The sequence below is a fragment of the Musca vetustissima genome, unplaced genomic scaffold, assembly GCF_032173495.1.
Source record: "Musca vetustissima isolate MV318-11 ecotype Yass unplaced genomic scaffold, APGP_CSIRO_Mvet_v1 utg8222, whole genome shotgun sequence".
Classification (NCBI taxonomy): Eukaryota; Metazoa; Arthropoda; class Insecta; order Diptera; family Muscidae; genus Musca; species Musca vetustissima.
The window spans coordinates 433,447-447,962 of NW_026887855.1; the positions used below are offsets into that span (position 1 = coordinate 433,447).

General features: G+C 33.7%; 2 protein-coding genes across 2 annotated transcripts; one reads left to right on the top strand and one right to left on the bottom strand.

Moving 5' to 3' along the window:
* The first annotated feature begins 384 nt into the window (after nt 1-384).
* On the top strand, nt 385-11,176 carry LOC133335638 (uncharacterized). The gene is made up of 2 exons (XM_061543948.1): nt 385-637; nt 10,917-11,176. The coding sequence occupies exons 1-2, from the start codon at nt 385-387 to the stop codon at nt 11,144-11,146; spliced, it is 483 nt and encodes a 160-aa protein (XP_061399932.1). The 3' UTR covers nt 11,147-11,176.
* A 2,582-nt stretch (nt 11,177-13,758) lies between these two features.
* On the bottom strand, nt 13,759-14,153 carry LOC133335639 (uncharacterized). Its single transcript, XM_061543949.1, has 2 exons — nt 14,077-14,153; nt 13,759-13,961 (listed from the first exon to the last, which is right to left on the bottom strand). The coding sequence occupies exons 1-2, from the start codon at nt 14,135-14,137 to the stop codon at nt 13,759-13,761; spliced, it is 264 nt and encodes an 87-aa protein (XP_061399933.1). The 5' UTR covers nt 14,138-14,153.
* Between the last annotated feature and the right edge of the window lie 363 nt (nt 14,154-14,516).

Here is a 14,516-nt window from a genome sequence, read left to right on the forward strand (position 1 = left end):
TCGCATAATGGAACACGGTTTAGAGAGCGTGTGGCCGTGTGTACTTGGGCTGCGCAACTTCAGCAATACCGAATAAATATTTTATCAGGTGCTAAAGCATGCAAATCCCTATAAATGATTAATGACAATAAAAACAAAAAACAAAACAATTGTTTGTTGTGATTCGAATAACAAACATTATTGCGTGTATGGCTGAGGAAGTGAACTGGTGTGACGATGTTGCTGATGTAATTTGGCTCGTGGACTTGATTTGATGGTTTACTTTCTGTGTTTCTTTGGCAATAAAAATATATGAATAAGTGGAATTGTTTGCGTTTGCGGCAAAATTCTATTGATTTCAATTACAATTTCAAAACAAATCCATAGTTGGTAATAGATTTCAGAATGAGTTGCTATTCAATATGTATTTACCTGATACTACTACTGCTACATGTTTATTTGATTATTTTTCTGTATTCCGCAGCTAAGGCCGCCACTAAAATTCAAGCCGTTTTTAGGGGACACCAAGTTCGAGCCACCATGAAGAAGTCGGAAACCAATAGTGCAGCCACCTCTTCAAATAACACTGCAGCAGCTGCTACAGAGAACGAACCAACTAAAGAGGAATTGGAGGCTGAATTCGATCCCAATGACAAAGGTAAGTCCATACCCTCTACAATATCCCAACACCCAAGCCTCAAGTTCGTCAAAAGTGTTGGTCTATGATAAGTTATGGCAGTTCAGCGTTTGCTGTTTTTATCTTAGTTGTTTAGTAGCTGTCAAGGACATTCATTATCACCTCCGTTGTTGCTGTTTACCGAAATGCCTTTGTTTTTGTAGAGCTTGAATACAAAAGCCCAAATATTGTCAAGTAAAAAAAAATAATAATAATAATGAGCGAATAACTGCTGCACTTATATTTAGTGGTGCGGTTGCCTCATTTTGATGGCTGTCAAAATGTTCGCAAAGTGTCAGTGTGAATTGAGCTTGAGTTTGACTCGTTTTGCCAGCGAATGAATTGTTCCCTTAAATGAGGCTAAATTATACAAACAAGTAAATAACAACAACAATAACAACTATGGTTTCTTTGGTAAATATGAATGTGGTCACGTTCCATTTTGTGTTCGCACAACTAGTATACCGAATTGCAGCCACGAAACACAATGGAATCTCCAAACTACCAGGCCTAAGGAGCAAAGTTTAGAAATCGACGTAGATAATTGCAATAATAGAAAATCGCATGAAAGGCAGCGTACAACAACTTTCGAATTGAAAATAATATCTGCACATCTAGTACCTACCTATCTCAGACATGTAATCATTTAGTACCTCGTTAATTTTGATTTAGCGTCTATGCACAATCCGTGCATATATACAAAGTCCACACTTTTAAGCACAGTCAACGCCCTCTATACTGCAATTTATACAAACATTTCTTAGGTGTTTGCAATTTGTTTTTATTAAAAAAAATTAAAAATTCAATTCATTTAAGAACTAAGGAAGTTATTCATCAGTGTCCTTAGTGTAAGGCATTAATATACATAATAGTTATGCATATTTGGGTAAATAGAAGATTTTATTCTCGTTTCCGTTTCGAAAAAGGAATCTTTCTCCGACATATCATGTGGTCCAAACTTGAAGAGCTTAAAAGCGGAATGGATGTATCGAAATATGCCAAGTGAATTTGAAAAAAAAAAACATTTGCACGGGTTTCTGTGCCATTAAGCGTGGATAGCTGTTTATGTTGTTAGTGTGTATAGTCAGGAACGTGTAGTCAGTGCTAAACTTAGCCTGTGTCCGGCTATATCAACACAAAATGTACGACTATCATTGATTGTCGTCATGATGATGATGACACTATGGAGGATATATGTGTGACAGTATGTTTCATGGCAAGACCAAATGCTTGTGGCCATGTATACATTTTACGCATCCAGGTGGCGAGTTCGCACGAATCACGCGACGCCCATCAAACCGATAATTATAATTGAAATACTACGCGTATGCTCTCAACCTCCCAGCTCTCCATACTGGCCAATTATCGCTTGAAACACAAATGCGTTAAAGGATTTGATTGTTATTTTACTATTTACATGGCACATTCACAGACTTTCTACTTTCTAAGGATGTATCTTTCCATATTTATGTTATTACCGGAATGCATTGCAATATTGCACTGTAAAATCTATATATTTATATGACCGCCCATAGTACGTCTATACTGCTATTAAATATTTTTCAAAATAACTATTTTCGACGTAAAAATGTTTAACATAGAAATTCTTGCGGTGGCTTTATAACTCGCTACTATGTGTGTGCGTACACGTTGCTCAATAAATTCAATAAAAACCACAGATTGATAATTTCTTTTACAAACAAAAGAGGAAATTGTACATTTTTTAAGGTTTCGAAGGAGAACAACAAAAACACACACACACACGCAAATCAAATACATCGTACTAATTTATATGTATGTAAGCAAGGATATATTGTTGAAGGCGCTTCGTTAAGGAATTCTTGTGGACGAACTTGCAATACGTGCCATAAGAAGTACACATTCACAACCATCCACCACCAACGAACAGGAAAAAGTTCCCTTCCCCTTTGACAGAAGTTACGTTTATTTTGGAATAAAAAGTATGTCAAAGGAGCTTTAAAAACCAACGGCTGTTTTTCGTTCAATTTTCTTGTTCGACAATACTCCCACAATTAGCAAAGCCAGAGCACAAAAAGTTGTAGCAATTCAAAACTGCTAAAAAAGTTGAAAGAAAAACACCACAAACGACTATTAAATGTTTCTAAGAGCAAAATTACAACTGGTTTGTGGTAACAGGGCTCAAATCCAACAACAATACCAATGACAGCAGTGTAGACCAGAGAGAAGAAGGGAAACTAGGACCAATAAGGATATGTTAAAATCTGACAAGCACGTGAAGAAGGGGGCAACGGGACAAATATACACGTACACATACATGTGCAAGTATGTTTGTATTAAAATGCCCGGACATATGGGTTTCGATTTGGCATAGATACCAAATTCGTTGTTAATGCTATATACGCAATATCAACAAAGTTCAAACAGTATGTAAGCAGTCGATTTATATCGGATAAGTGAACGCGGTTAAATAAAAACCCGTTAATTGAAATTAATAAATATAAACCGATATTTCGGATGAATTTCGAAACACGTTACTTCGATTGAAAGAAATCCCGGTTAACTGAAAATTCATTTAAAACATAGACACAAATATTTATGAAAATAGTGCCGTTTCCTCGGGGCCTACACATGCAACTTTTGTAAGCAGAGTTGCTGAGTTTTTAGAAGAGAGAGGTATAAAAATTGACAAGAAGAAATTCAAAAGAGAATCGTGGAGAGCAGCAGCAGAGTTTCTTAAAAAGGTAAACCCAGACTTAAAAAAATATTTTTGTAAAGGCGTCTGATTCTTACTACCGTCGATTTTTCAATGAGTTTCATGGTTCATTTACTTCTTGTCCCTTAAAGTTAAATAAACCCTGTGACATGCAATACATACAGACGAATGTATATGTATACATATGTGTGATGAAGAAAAACGTTTGTCCGCGTCATGTTAACAGATTGTAAAAAGTAGACATGCTGCGTTGGGGGGCATAATTGCATAAAATACTCCACTAAGAAGGACAACAGAGTCAACATTGGGTTTAGTAATTGAATATTTCCTAGTTTTGGCTGTCGTGTCTGGAGAAGACTTCCTGCAGTTTCTTCTTTTTGTTCTCGGCCGTTGCGTATCTCATGAGAAAAATGATAAGAAAATGAGATTTTGGATGAAACTGAAAGCGGTTTACAAGACAGGCGGATTGTTAATAGCATGTGATCGACTTTCTCACGGCTTAAATGAATCTTTAAAACAAAATCAATCTACCAAACAAACATGTGTATTTACATGCATATGTACATACATATATCTTTGTCTATAGCTGTATATACATAGTATATCGTATATTCGTATTTACAACATATGATGTATCACATGCGCTAAGGAGCATTGACCACAATGACCAATAAGTTTAGATTTATCTGTTTGTTTCTGTGAAATTCAGTGGTACAATTTTTGAACAAAGCACCGCAATCAAGTTCATTCATAACTTAGCATGTTTGTATTTCATTTCTCGTTTGCGTGTTTGCCATCCATAAATCGCACCCTTTTAAGACTTGATTGGACAAAGGAATGGTTAACTGAATATATATTGGCTACAGGACAAAGTTTTGTCATCTGAGGTGTAATAACTTCGAATCGCCTCTATGGAAATGGTTTAGATGAAAAACGAAAATAATCTGTCTACACATTACTTGACTATATCTAACATTTACATATATTGATAGTTTGTGTAAAATGTTCACGGTACTTTGGTAAGGGCGAATTGGGAAGTTAATTGTAACTAAAAAAATGGATTCTTTTTGGAATGTTTTGGTCAAGGTGTAAGAAAACTTCAGAAAGACATGTAACAATAATATAATGTCAGCAACTTTTTATATCTAGTATAAAATGTCCTTAATGGACTTCGATGGAATGAAAAAGTTGTACTTCATGAATATAAGGACCATGATGTATTGGTTCGGCATCATATATATATATATATATATACAGTATTGTTCGAAACCTAAGCAACTTTTTCTTAGTACGTAGTCATGGTCTTATATGATATCGTTAAATTGATTTATAAAAAATATATATTTTATTTACTATTATACTATGTGTCTATAATCTGAAAATAACAACAAATTTAAATTATATTTCCTTGGAAAAAAATAAAGAAATAAAAACAAAATTAACTCACAAAGCAGCTGTTCGAAACCTAAGCAACTTTCAATATTTCGTATGATACCCTTTATTTTTTATCACTGCCGCACATCTTTTTGGCATTGACTCTACAAGATTTGTTAGAATTGTTGTTGGTACAGCTTCTCACTCTGATTTTAAGCAGTTCATTAGTTCCTGTCTGTTTTTAAAGCGACGTGTTCCAATCCTTCGTTTTAAAATGTTGAAAAGGTTCTCAATGGGATTGAGGTCTGGTGACAAGTTTTGCAAGGAAGTATTATACTCATTTACAACCTCATATTGGGTATTACAGCTTAGCCAGCTGTTAAAAAGACTTAAAATCGGCCGATATTTTAGGTTCTTAAAATCAATCGTTGTATTTAAGACAGGTCTTACGATTGCAACAGGCAGACGATGGATTTCGTTACAAGTTCATAAGTTTTACAGTTCATAATAAAATTCCCATAAGCAGTGAACATGTTAACCAGTTTTAATTTCTATCGTCTATTTTCTTAAAAAAATCAAAACATACATATTCGCTATGATATAGAGATTATTGAAATTTGTAAAAGTAAAACATGTTTCGCTTATGATGAGTTCGGATAACTGAAATTATTTTCAGTTCAAAAATCCATTTTTTCCGTTTCAGTAAAGCGGAGTCGACCGTATAGTGTCGACTGTATAATGTAATAGGTAATAAAATAAGTAATTTTCATAATTCAATTTAACAAGATAATAAAAGACCATGATTACTTACTAAGAAAAAGTTGCTTAGGTTTCGAACAATACTGTATATAGGTGTGTGTCTTTGCTAACGTAAAATTAAATGAAAAATTTCGATTAATAAATTTGGAACATCACTCACTGCGTATAAAAACTGTGTAAAAATATGCTAAACTAGTATTTTTAATATTTGTTGTTGTCGAACCCTGTTTTTTATTCTGAATGTAATTTCCTATTGACTAAAGTATTCATTGTCGATTGGCAGGAGCCATCGTCGGCTTTTTGTATAATATTCATTCATTTAAATGGACTTTCATTGTACTTTTTCTCCCCATTATTTCAGTTTTGATTAAGGGATAAGTTTAAGATAGTTTTAATATAGAGGCATTTCAGTTGAAGAATGGAACCTACTGTTTGACATAAAAAAACTGTTTTTGATGTTAAGGAATTGTTCAGAGTGCTTATAAGGGATTGTTAAAGTTCAATCGGATTTTCAGATAACAGCTTCCTTTCCTATAGTAGTTCTTATCAACCGATTAAACTTACATATATATATATATATTTTGAATGTGAAAAACAAATCAAACTTACTATTCCTGGAGCAGTGAATAATTTAATTTACCAAATAATTGCAATCAATTCGACTGTTAACACGCCATGACAATACTTTCTCGGGTAATTTCATTTTCAAGATGAAAAGAGCCAGCGTTTTAGGAGCCGGAACACTGCATTTTTTATTTTGTTCGTTGGTTAGGTGTATGTTGGTGTATAAGAATGAACATGGCTACAAGGCTGAGTTCGTCATGGTTCTGTGCCATACACTCACATGTACCCAACAAACGACATGACAAAGGCAAATATACCACATTTTCAACATTCCACAGCGAGCCCTCCAACATCAGTGGAAAACATTTATCATTTGCCCCGAACAAGTTTATTTATTTGTATGCGTGTGATATATGTATGTATTGGTGTCTATGTATGTGTGCGTCAAAGCCAACATGAAAATAACATTTGGCCTCCACAAAAATACACCACACACAATCGCCCTTACATCCTGTCATCCGTCATATGGAGCTGCTCTCTAGGCCCGGTTCGAACAAAAGCAAAAATGGCTATTAACATTTTCCTCGCCGAAGAAAACCAAGTTGCTCGAAATAAATTCCGCTGACCCCTGCCCTGGCCATCTCCCTTGTTATTCAAGCTTCCTAACCTAAACATGACTAATTTAAATTGCCATTTCTCGGTGGTTGTTGTTGTTGTTGGTATTGCCTGTATTACTGTTTGAAGTGGTGTTGTTTTTGCTGTTAGGCCTTGTGGGTCAAGAACATGCTACAAGCTAAAAATTGTTATTATGATTATGCTTGGTACATATGCTAAGCGTTAGTATACACTTAAATACATATGTACGTACTGTGACAGTTTAATTTTCGTTCACCCACAATCCGATGAACATTCCAACGGCAAGAGAGCAAAACTTTACGTAAACTTCAAGGCTTTAAATTAAATACCGAAAAATACGAACAAGTTTATATCCATAATCCGGCATCCAAACAATTATTCAAAATAATTGAAAATGTCTTGAAAGACTTGTTGTAATTACAAAACGGGTCTAGGCGGTCATTGCTAGAGAAATTGCCATTGCAACAGAGCCTACGGCACACTGCCTGATTGAACAGTCACAATAAATGAAGAATAATTTTTCGAGGTCATATTCCGACATGGCATAAAATATCTTGAGCCATTATTACAATTACAGCCACCTACATACATTAAAACACACACTCGCATGTGTCTGTGTAGTCGTGTGTGCAAATTTGCATGATTTTCCATTTTATTTCGCTTATGCTGCACTTGTGAAAAGCCATCGAGCGGAGGAAATGGGTTTAAGAAATTTGTTTCGCTGAGCTGAGCAAAGCAAAACAAACGCTTAGTTGAGCTAACTTTAGGCTAAAAGTGACACTAAAAGATTTCCACAACAATATGTAAAATATGGAATTCGAAGGCACGCAACCATTGCACATCAACGATGTTCCAGTTTTTGAAATCAGAAAATTAAACGTTAAACGTATATGTTCGCATATGTATTCAGCATATTTGCTTAAATAGTTTTTGTACTCGTAATTCGGCGCTTATCGGTACAAAAAACTGTTCACCTATCTCCAATCTATCACACTGAACTGCTGTGCCCTATCTAACGTTGAATGATGGTCCTTCACTTTGTGCATGAATATGCACTTTTTTGTGTCGTGGTGCTTGATTATACATACACTGTCAACGACAAAAAAGGAAAACGATGCATTCACTCCCTTTTTAAAATAATTTAATAAAAGGCATGGCTAAGATGGCAATTTTGGAAAGCGACTAGGGACAAAGACTAAGAGCCGACTTGATTCTATCAAGTAAGTCGGTATTGAACCAATTATCCGAAATTATCTATATTGCATCATAATTTCTAGTCTCTGATTCTGAGAGTAAGGATAGAGTTTTGTTTCGTTCGTATAATTTGACGCAGGTGTCCGATGTTATAAAATTTCCACATGGATAAGCATTAGATGTAGGTGGCATTCGCCATTAATTATTTGATAACAACTTTTCGTTCAATTTCCACATGGATAAGCATTAGATGTAGGTGGCATTCGCCATTACTTATTTGCTTCATTTTAACATTTCGATGGGTGACGAACTGATGAATGCGTTGTAGAGTAGTAGTAGTAGTATAATGTAGCTGGCATACATACATATGTATATACATTCCATTTCCATTAGACAATATTGATTTTGTTCCATGGTAAATGTTCTTCATATTCTTAATATGTATATGTTAATTGCAATTAATTGATACTTATGACAGGGCAAGTAAATTATATAATGCGAATGTACTACTAATTCAGCGTGTGTGCAAAATATTCCAGATTTGTGACACATTTTTAAATATTATATATGTATGTATATACACGCATATATATGTATATACAACCAATATCTTTATTTAAAAAGAAAATTTAAAAGAATGGTCATTCTAATCTTTGACCATGTGTCATTTGTTACCAAGTAAAACATTGGTAACATTCACAGATTGAAAACAAAATTTGTCCGATTCACGAAAGAATCAACTAAAACACGCCGCACTCATACACACATACCCTTGCATGTTAACAATACACCAACATGTATTGTTTTCCTAAATTTTGACATACGTCAAAAATGTTTTGTAAACAAAAGTGAAAAGCAGGAAATGCCGGAAGCCAATACATAGCCTTCAATGAAATTTAAGTCGAAATCAGTCTAACATTCCAGCAAGTAGATCGTTGAAGGTTGCTGGGGCGTATGACGTATGTATGTATTCTCGTATTGTGTTCAATTGCACACGTATACGCATTGATATGTTATATAAGTACGGGAGCAACAATAATGTTAACATTACAAGTCCAGTGAAATTAAAGGGACGCATCTTTGATGTAAGGGGACCCCCTTTTAATTTTTTCTATTTTATTTGAAACTATAACTACACAAGAATGGCATATAAAAGTTTAAAGTGAACATTTCAAAACTCTTGAAGATATAATCGGTTCATGTTGTAAGAGACTAGTGACAGTGAGAGCGTCTCTCAACAGTTAAAAGTGTTTTTCTAAAAACAGTGTGTTTGCAAATGGCGGGCACGATAAGTCAAAATCTATTAATTTAAGGGGACCCCCCCCCCATTCTCGGGGTCAAAAATTTTTTGATTTAATTCGAATCTACACTAATTCAAGAATGTCCCTACAAAATTTCAAGTGAAAATCTCAAGAACTCTTGAAGATATAGCCGATTTATTGTGTCAGCATCAAGTGACGGCTAAAAACTTTAAACGCGTTTTTCTCTTTTGTGAATGGCGGGCACGATAACTCAAAAACTAATAACCCAATCGATTCCAAATTTGTACACGTTTCTATGTGAGTGTATAGCTATCGTATGAACTAGGATAAAGCCAATCGGTGAAGATCTTCCCTATTTTTTAACTTGATTTTTGGTCAAAAATCAGCGATTTTCCAAAAATATTTTTTCAAATGTCCGCCATTTTGTTAATTTTAGAGCGAAGTCAATAATCCTAGTTCATACGAGAGCCAGACATGTACTCTTTCTAACACCGTTGGAATTTTCGGATTCCGATGTTCCAGTGAGGAGTTATCATGCCCCCCTTCAAAAATAAGGGCTTCTATTTAATTACAAAAAACAACAACAAAACAATTACAAAATTTTTTTGTAAACAATTTTTCCTCTCTTTTAAATCTTCAAATATATATGTGCAAAGTTACAAACCTTAATAAGCATTGGTATTGATTTACCAGCCCATTGAAAATCTTGGAAAATTAAAATCGAGAATGGGTGGGGTTCCCTTAATTGGTTCCAATTTTAACACAATGTTGATAATCCCAGTTCATACCACATGTATATACTCTTTCGACTACCGTTGAAATTTTGGGAATCGAACGAAGGACTATTTTTTATTACAACAGTAACATTTTGTCAGTGCATTTTCTTCCCCTTTAAGTCTTCAAATAGATATATGTATATGTTTAGTTACAAGCCTTCAGCACAATGTATGACCATTTGTCAGGTGGTTGAAATCCTCGAAATTTGAAATCGATAATGGAGCTTATATGACAAGCGAATAAATGCTGAAAATATTCCACGAAGAATACTGTAGAATAACTGCCGCACATTGCACGCACGAATGCGTACCATAATTAATCAACATTGCCAATTGCCACTGTTGGAGCAAAAAATGTATAAAAGATATATCAAATTTGCCATGAAATTCGCAAACAGCCTCTGTTTTGATAATTTTATTATTTATTTATTTATTCCAAAAATGCAATTTGACAACGATTTCATGAAATAAAAATGAAGGTATTATTCTAAAATATATTTCAATATTTGGCAAGTGGCAAACCAAGTAAGTGTATTAATATCACATATTCAATATTTAGTAATAAACAGCTGTATAAAATATAAGAATTTAAATTTGATAATTTTATTATTTATCCTATTTATTTTATTGAAATTTGCGTCTTTAATAAATAATAATAATCTTCGTTTTGAGAAATGTGTATTTGTTTTTAATAATGTTTATGATAACATAAATTTCATGATGCGAACGTTTGTGGATACCGATTATGTCTGCCGTTTTATGATCTTAACATCATACAACAATTAAAACTTTAAAATAATTTAAACTTTCGCATGTTTGTGATATTCCTAAAAAATTGTTTTATATTAGATAAACTAAATTTCTAATTTTTACATCCTTGGACCAAAATGCTAAATTATGATTTATGAGATTTTTATCAACTACTAACATACGTTTGCCTTATACACAAATTTACACACATAACTTATATTCTAATTTGCATATCTTTTGCGTCATTTTAGAACTTTGCTCGGCCGCTTTGAAAATCCAGGCCACCTTCCGCGGTCATTTGACACGTAAACTGGTTGCCAAAGATACGCCCGAAGATGTGGACATTCAAGAGATCACCAAGAAGGTAGCTGAAGAGTTGGATATTGACCTCAGTGATCCTGAATTGAATAAGGCGGCTACCAAAATCCAAGCCTCGTTCCGTGGACATAAAACCCGCAAAGAAGCCCAGCCCGTTGAATAAGAAGAAACATTTTGAACGCGTTGTTGGTTTTCATTTCTATTGAATTTGTAATGCAAGCAACAGACCGACAAACCCTCACTAATAATTTCCTCATCTATAATCGCCTTGTGTATCCATTTGTTTTGAATGATATTGTATGATGTCCCAACTAGTATCCTTCCACGTAAAATTGCACCCAAATATCAGCAAATCGGTGCTACACCAACAATTCTAGACTGTAATTCCTTTTCTCGATACAGTGCAGCACAATTTTGAAGAAAAGTACATTTGTTCGTGCACAGTGTCCAGAGCGAACTCAAAGCAGGTGCATATTGTTAAACTATGAGAAAAGGATCGCCGAATAAGTTGTCATTCCAATATGTGACGTCACAGACATTGTTAGTTGGACTACTTCCGGCTGTATCTGCATAATGAACCACCTTTTGTAGCACCATGGAAGCAGACATAAATTTACATTTTAGATTAAGAAATATTGAAAGGCAAGAAAAAAAATCGATTTCGATTTAGAAATGTTAATTTAAGACATGGGGGAAGGGCAATTCGGCGCACTCATTTTTTTGTTTAGTTTTGACTATTTCTACCGTAGAAAATCTGTTGACTTTGCAAATTGTTTTGTGGCTTACATAAGTTCAGCCCACTCCTTATTAGGATTAACGTTAACAGCTTTAAATAAATAAAAAATAAAACAAAACCAAACAAAACAAAAAACAATTAAATATAATTTACTGAATTCATATTAAAACATAATATACGAGCTTTGATTGAAGTGAAGTAAAAACAAACAAACAAACAACAACATATAAAAATATACGATATTTAAATGAAGGAAATTATTATTAGCGTTAATAGAAGACAACATGCCAAAAGAGGAAAAGTAAAACGAGAGTTGTACTTCATTTTGCTTTAACGTTATAGAATTTTTGTAATGATTTCCTCACAAAATTGCCTAAATCAATTACGATGCACTTTTTACTAATAAACAAAAACCCCAGAAACTGATTGAATCGAACCGTAAACACACTAGCATACCAAGTTTTGGTAGGGTCACAAAATCTTAGATGGGAACCTACAAACTACGTACTTATTACAAGAACGAAATCTTCTAGAAGTCATAATTATATTTTTTAATTTATTTTAAAGAACTCGATTTATGAAGAAAATTTAGGTATGATTTCAGATCCCCCTCACATGTGTCTGTCCTATATTCATATATTGTTTGATTCAAATGAATCCTAATAAAAGCACACTGTTCTTAGTTTACAGAAGTTTCAGAGCCATACTAATTACAATTGAAATATTACCATGTATATGACTAAACCAGGTACATGCCGATTTATTAATTTATAATGTGTACACACTACACCCATACTAATCTAATCCATTGGCTGACAACACACTAAATGACAAATAGTTCGATTTAACACGGTTACTGGTTCGAGAACTAATTCAATTGCAAACGATTCTTAAAAAAACAATTAAAATTTATGAAAAACAAAAACAATTTGCAATCCGAAGCATTAAAACATAATACATACATATTGTCAATCTCAAAAAAGTACTACAACTTTTGAACAAACAAAAAATCCAAATTGAAATAAAGATTAATTAGCGAAACCTAAACAATTAATTTATTTGTGTTTTACTTGCTACACCCTACAATTATATTAACAATGGTGCATTTGAATGTGACATGAAAGAGGTAAGATTATAGTAATAGTTAAACTATGAGAGTGGTAATGTAATGGAATCTTGCAGACTGCAACGTAACTGTACGTATCAGGCTTTTCTCAGCAACCGCTAAAAAGCATTGACATATTGACTAAATTATATTAATTTTGTTATGTCCAATCAATTTTGTTATGTCAATTTATCAGTGGATAATGTACCACTCGGAGCAATACAAACAAATAGTGTACCATCGGGCACTAGCATGTGCAACACAGTAACGCTAAAATGATATGATTTGTGTACCGATGCGGTACATTATCGTAGTGAACCTATCCATCCTTGGTACGGTGGATGTGCTGGTTATTTTGAAAATAAAGTTAGCAAGCAAAGCAGTGAATGTAGGTGTTTTTTGCTAGTTTTCGCGTTAGCCTTTTAAACCCTGGTAAGTATGCATTCGTTTCAACACACACACACAATATTAATTTTATAATTGATTTAACTTTGAAGGCATACTTAAAATGTAATCTGAATGCATTTAGGAATGTTTGTCAATGTATTTTGTAATTAAAGTGAAGAACGCATTTCTTACACGAACGGGATGAATTCGATACTATCCTTTTACAAACGTCTAGTCAATTTTTTAAAATATATAGCTTCAACTTATTTTTCGTCCTATTTCATAAATATTTTTACTATATATGTGAGTTTCAGACTGAAAACACATCTAACCAAACAATTAATTGACTTCGGATGCACTGCATCCAAACATATTGTGAACTTAATTATGTTTACACATTTCAATTCCATGTCCTAGCTACAGAAAAAATATAGCAGCAATTACAAAGAAACAAAATTGACATACGAATTAATTTGCTTTTTAATCTGAATCACATTGTACACAAAATATTCATACAAATTAATTCAATAGAATAACTTCTTACATACTATTCTAAAATATTGGATTTCTGAAGATTAACGGGCATCAAACACAACCACTGTAAATAACAATAATAAACAATTAGCGACAGTTTGTAATTAGAAAAATCAAACTTACATCTCTTGGTGCGTTTCTTGTACATGATACGATAGCCACATTCACGACAACGGATGGGGTCACGGGGGCGCATTTCATTCTCATGGTGGCATTCTGTAAATTAAGTAAATGAAAAAAATTAAAAAATCGAAATTATAAAATTTCACAACTACTAGACAGAAGATATTTTGCACCATGTCGACGAGCCAGAATGAGCCATCTCACTTACCTCCACATATATACGTCATGGCAGTTTTAAGTACGGTGTCCTTTGAGCTGTTTTCTGACATTATGTTGTATTATTTATTGTTTTAATACAAATGACGAACAAATCCAAACGCTTGCCCACGATGTTTGGCTAGAGATGACAAAACATTCGATAGTACTCCTATAACATGTCTATCGATAAAATAAACTCTAACGACTATCGATAACTTGATACATTTGGTCTGTCCCATGGCCTATAAATAAGGTCACCAAGGGAGACCAGCTGATTATCGAAACCTCTCAAGTTTGCTGTCCAAATGCATTATTGTGAATTGACTTCCATTAATAGATCTTGGTCTGTCCCAAGGTCACCAAGATAGCAATCGAAATCGGAAAACAGCTGTTTTTTCTCAAGCCTAATGTCAAAAATTTCGACTTTGTTTACGTTTTCATAATGGAAGT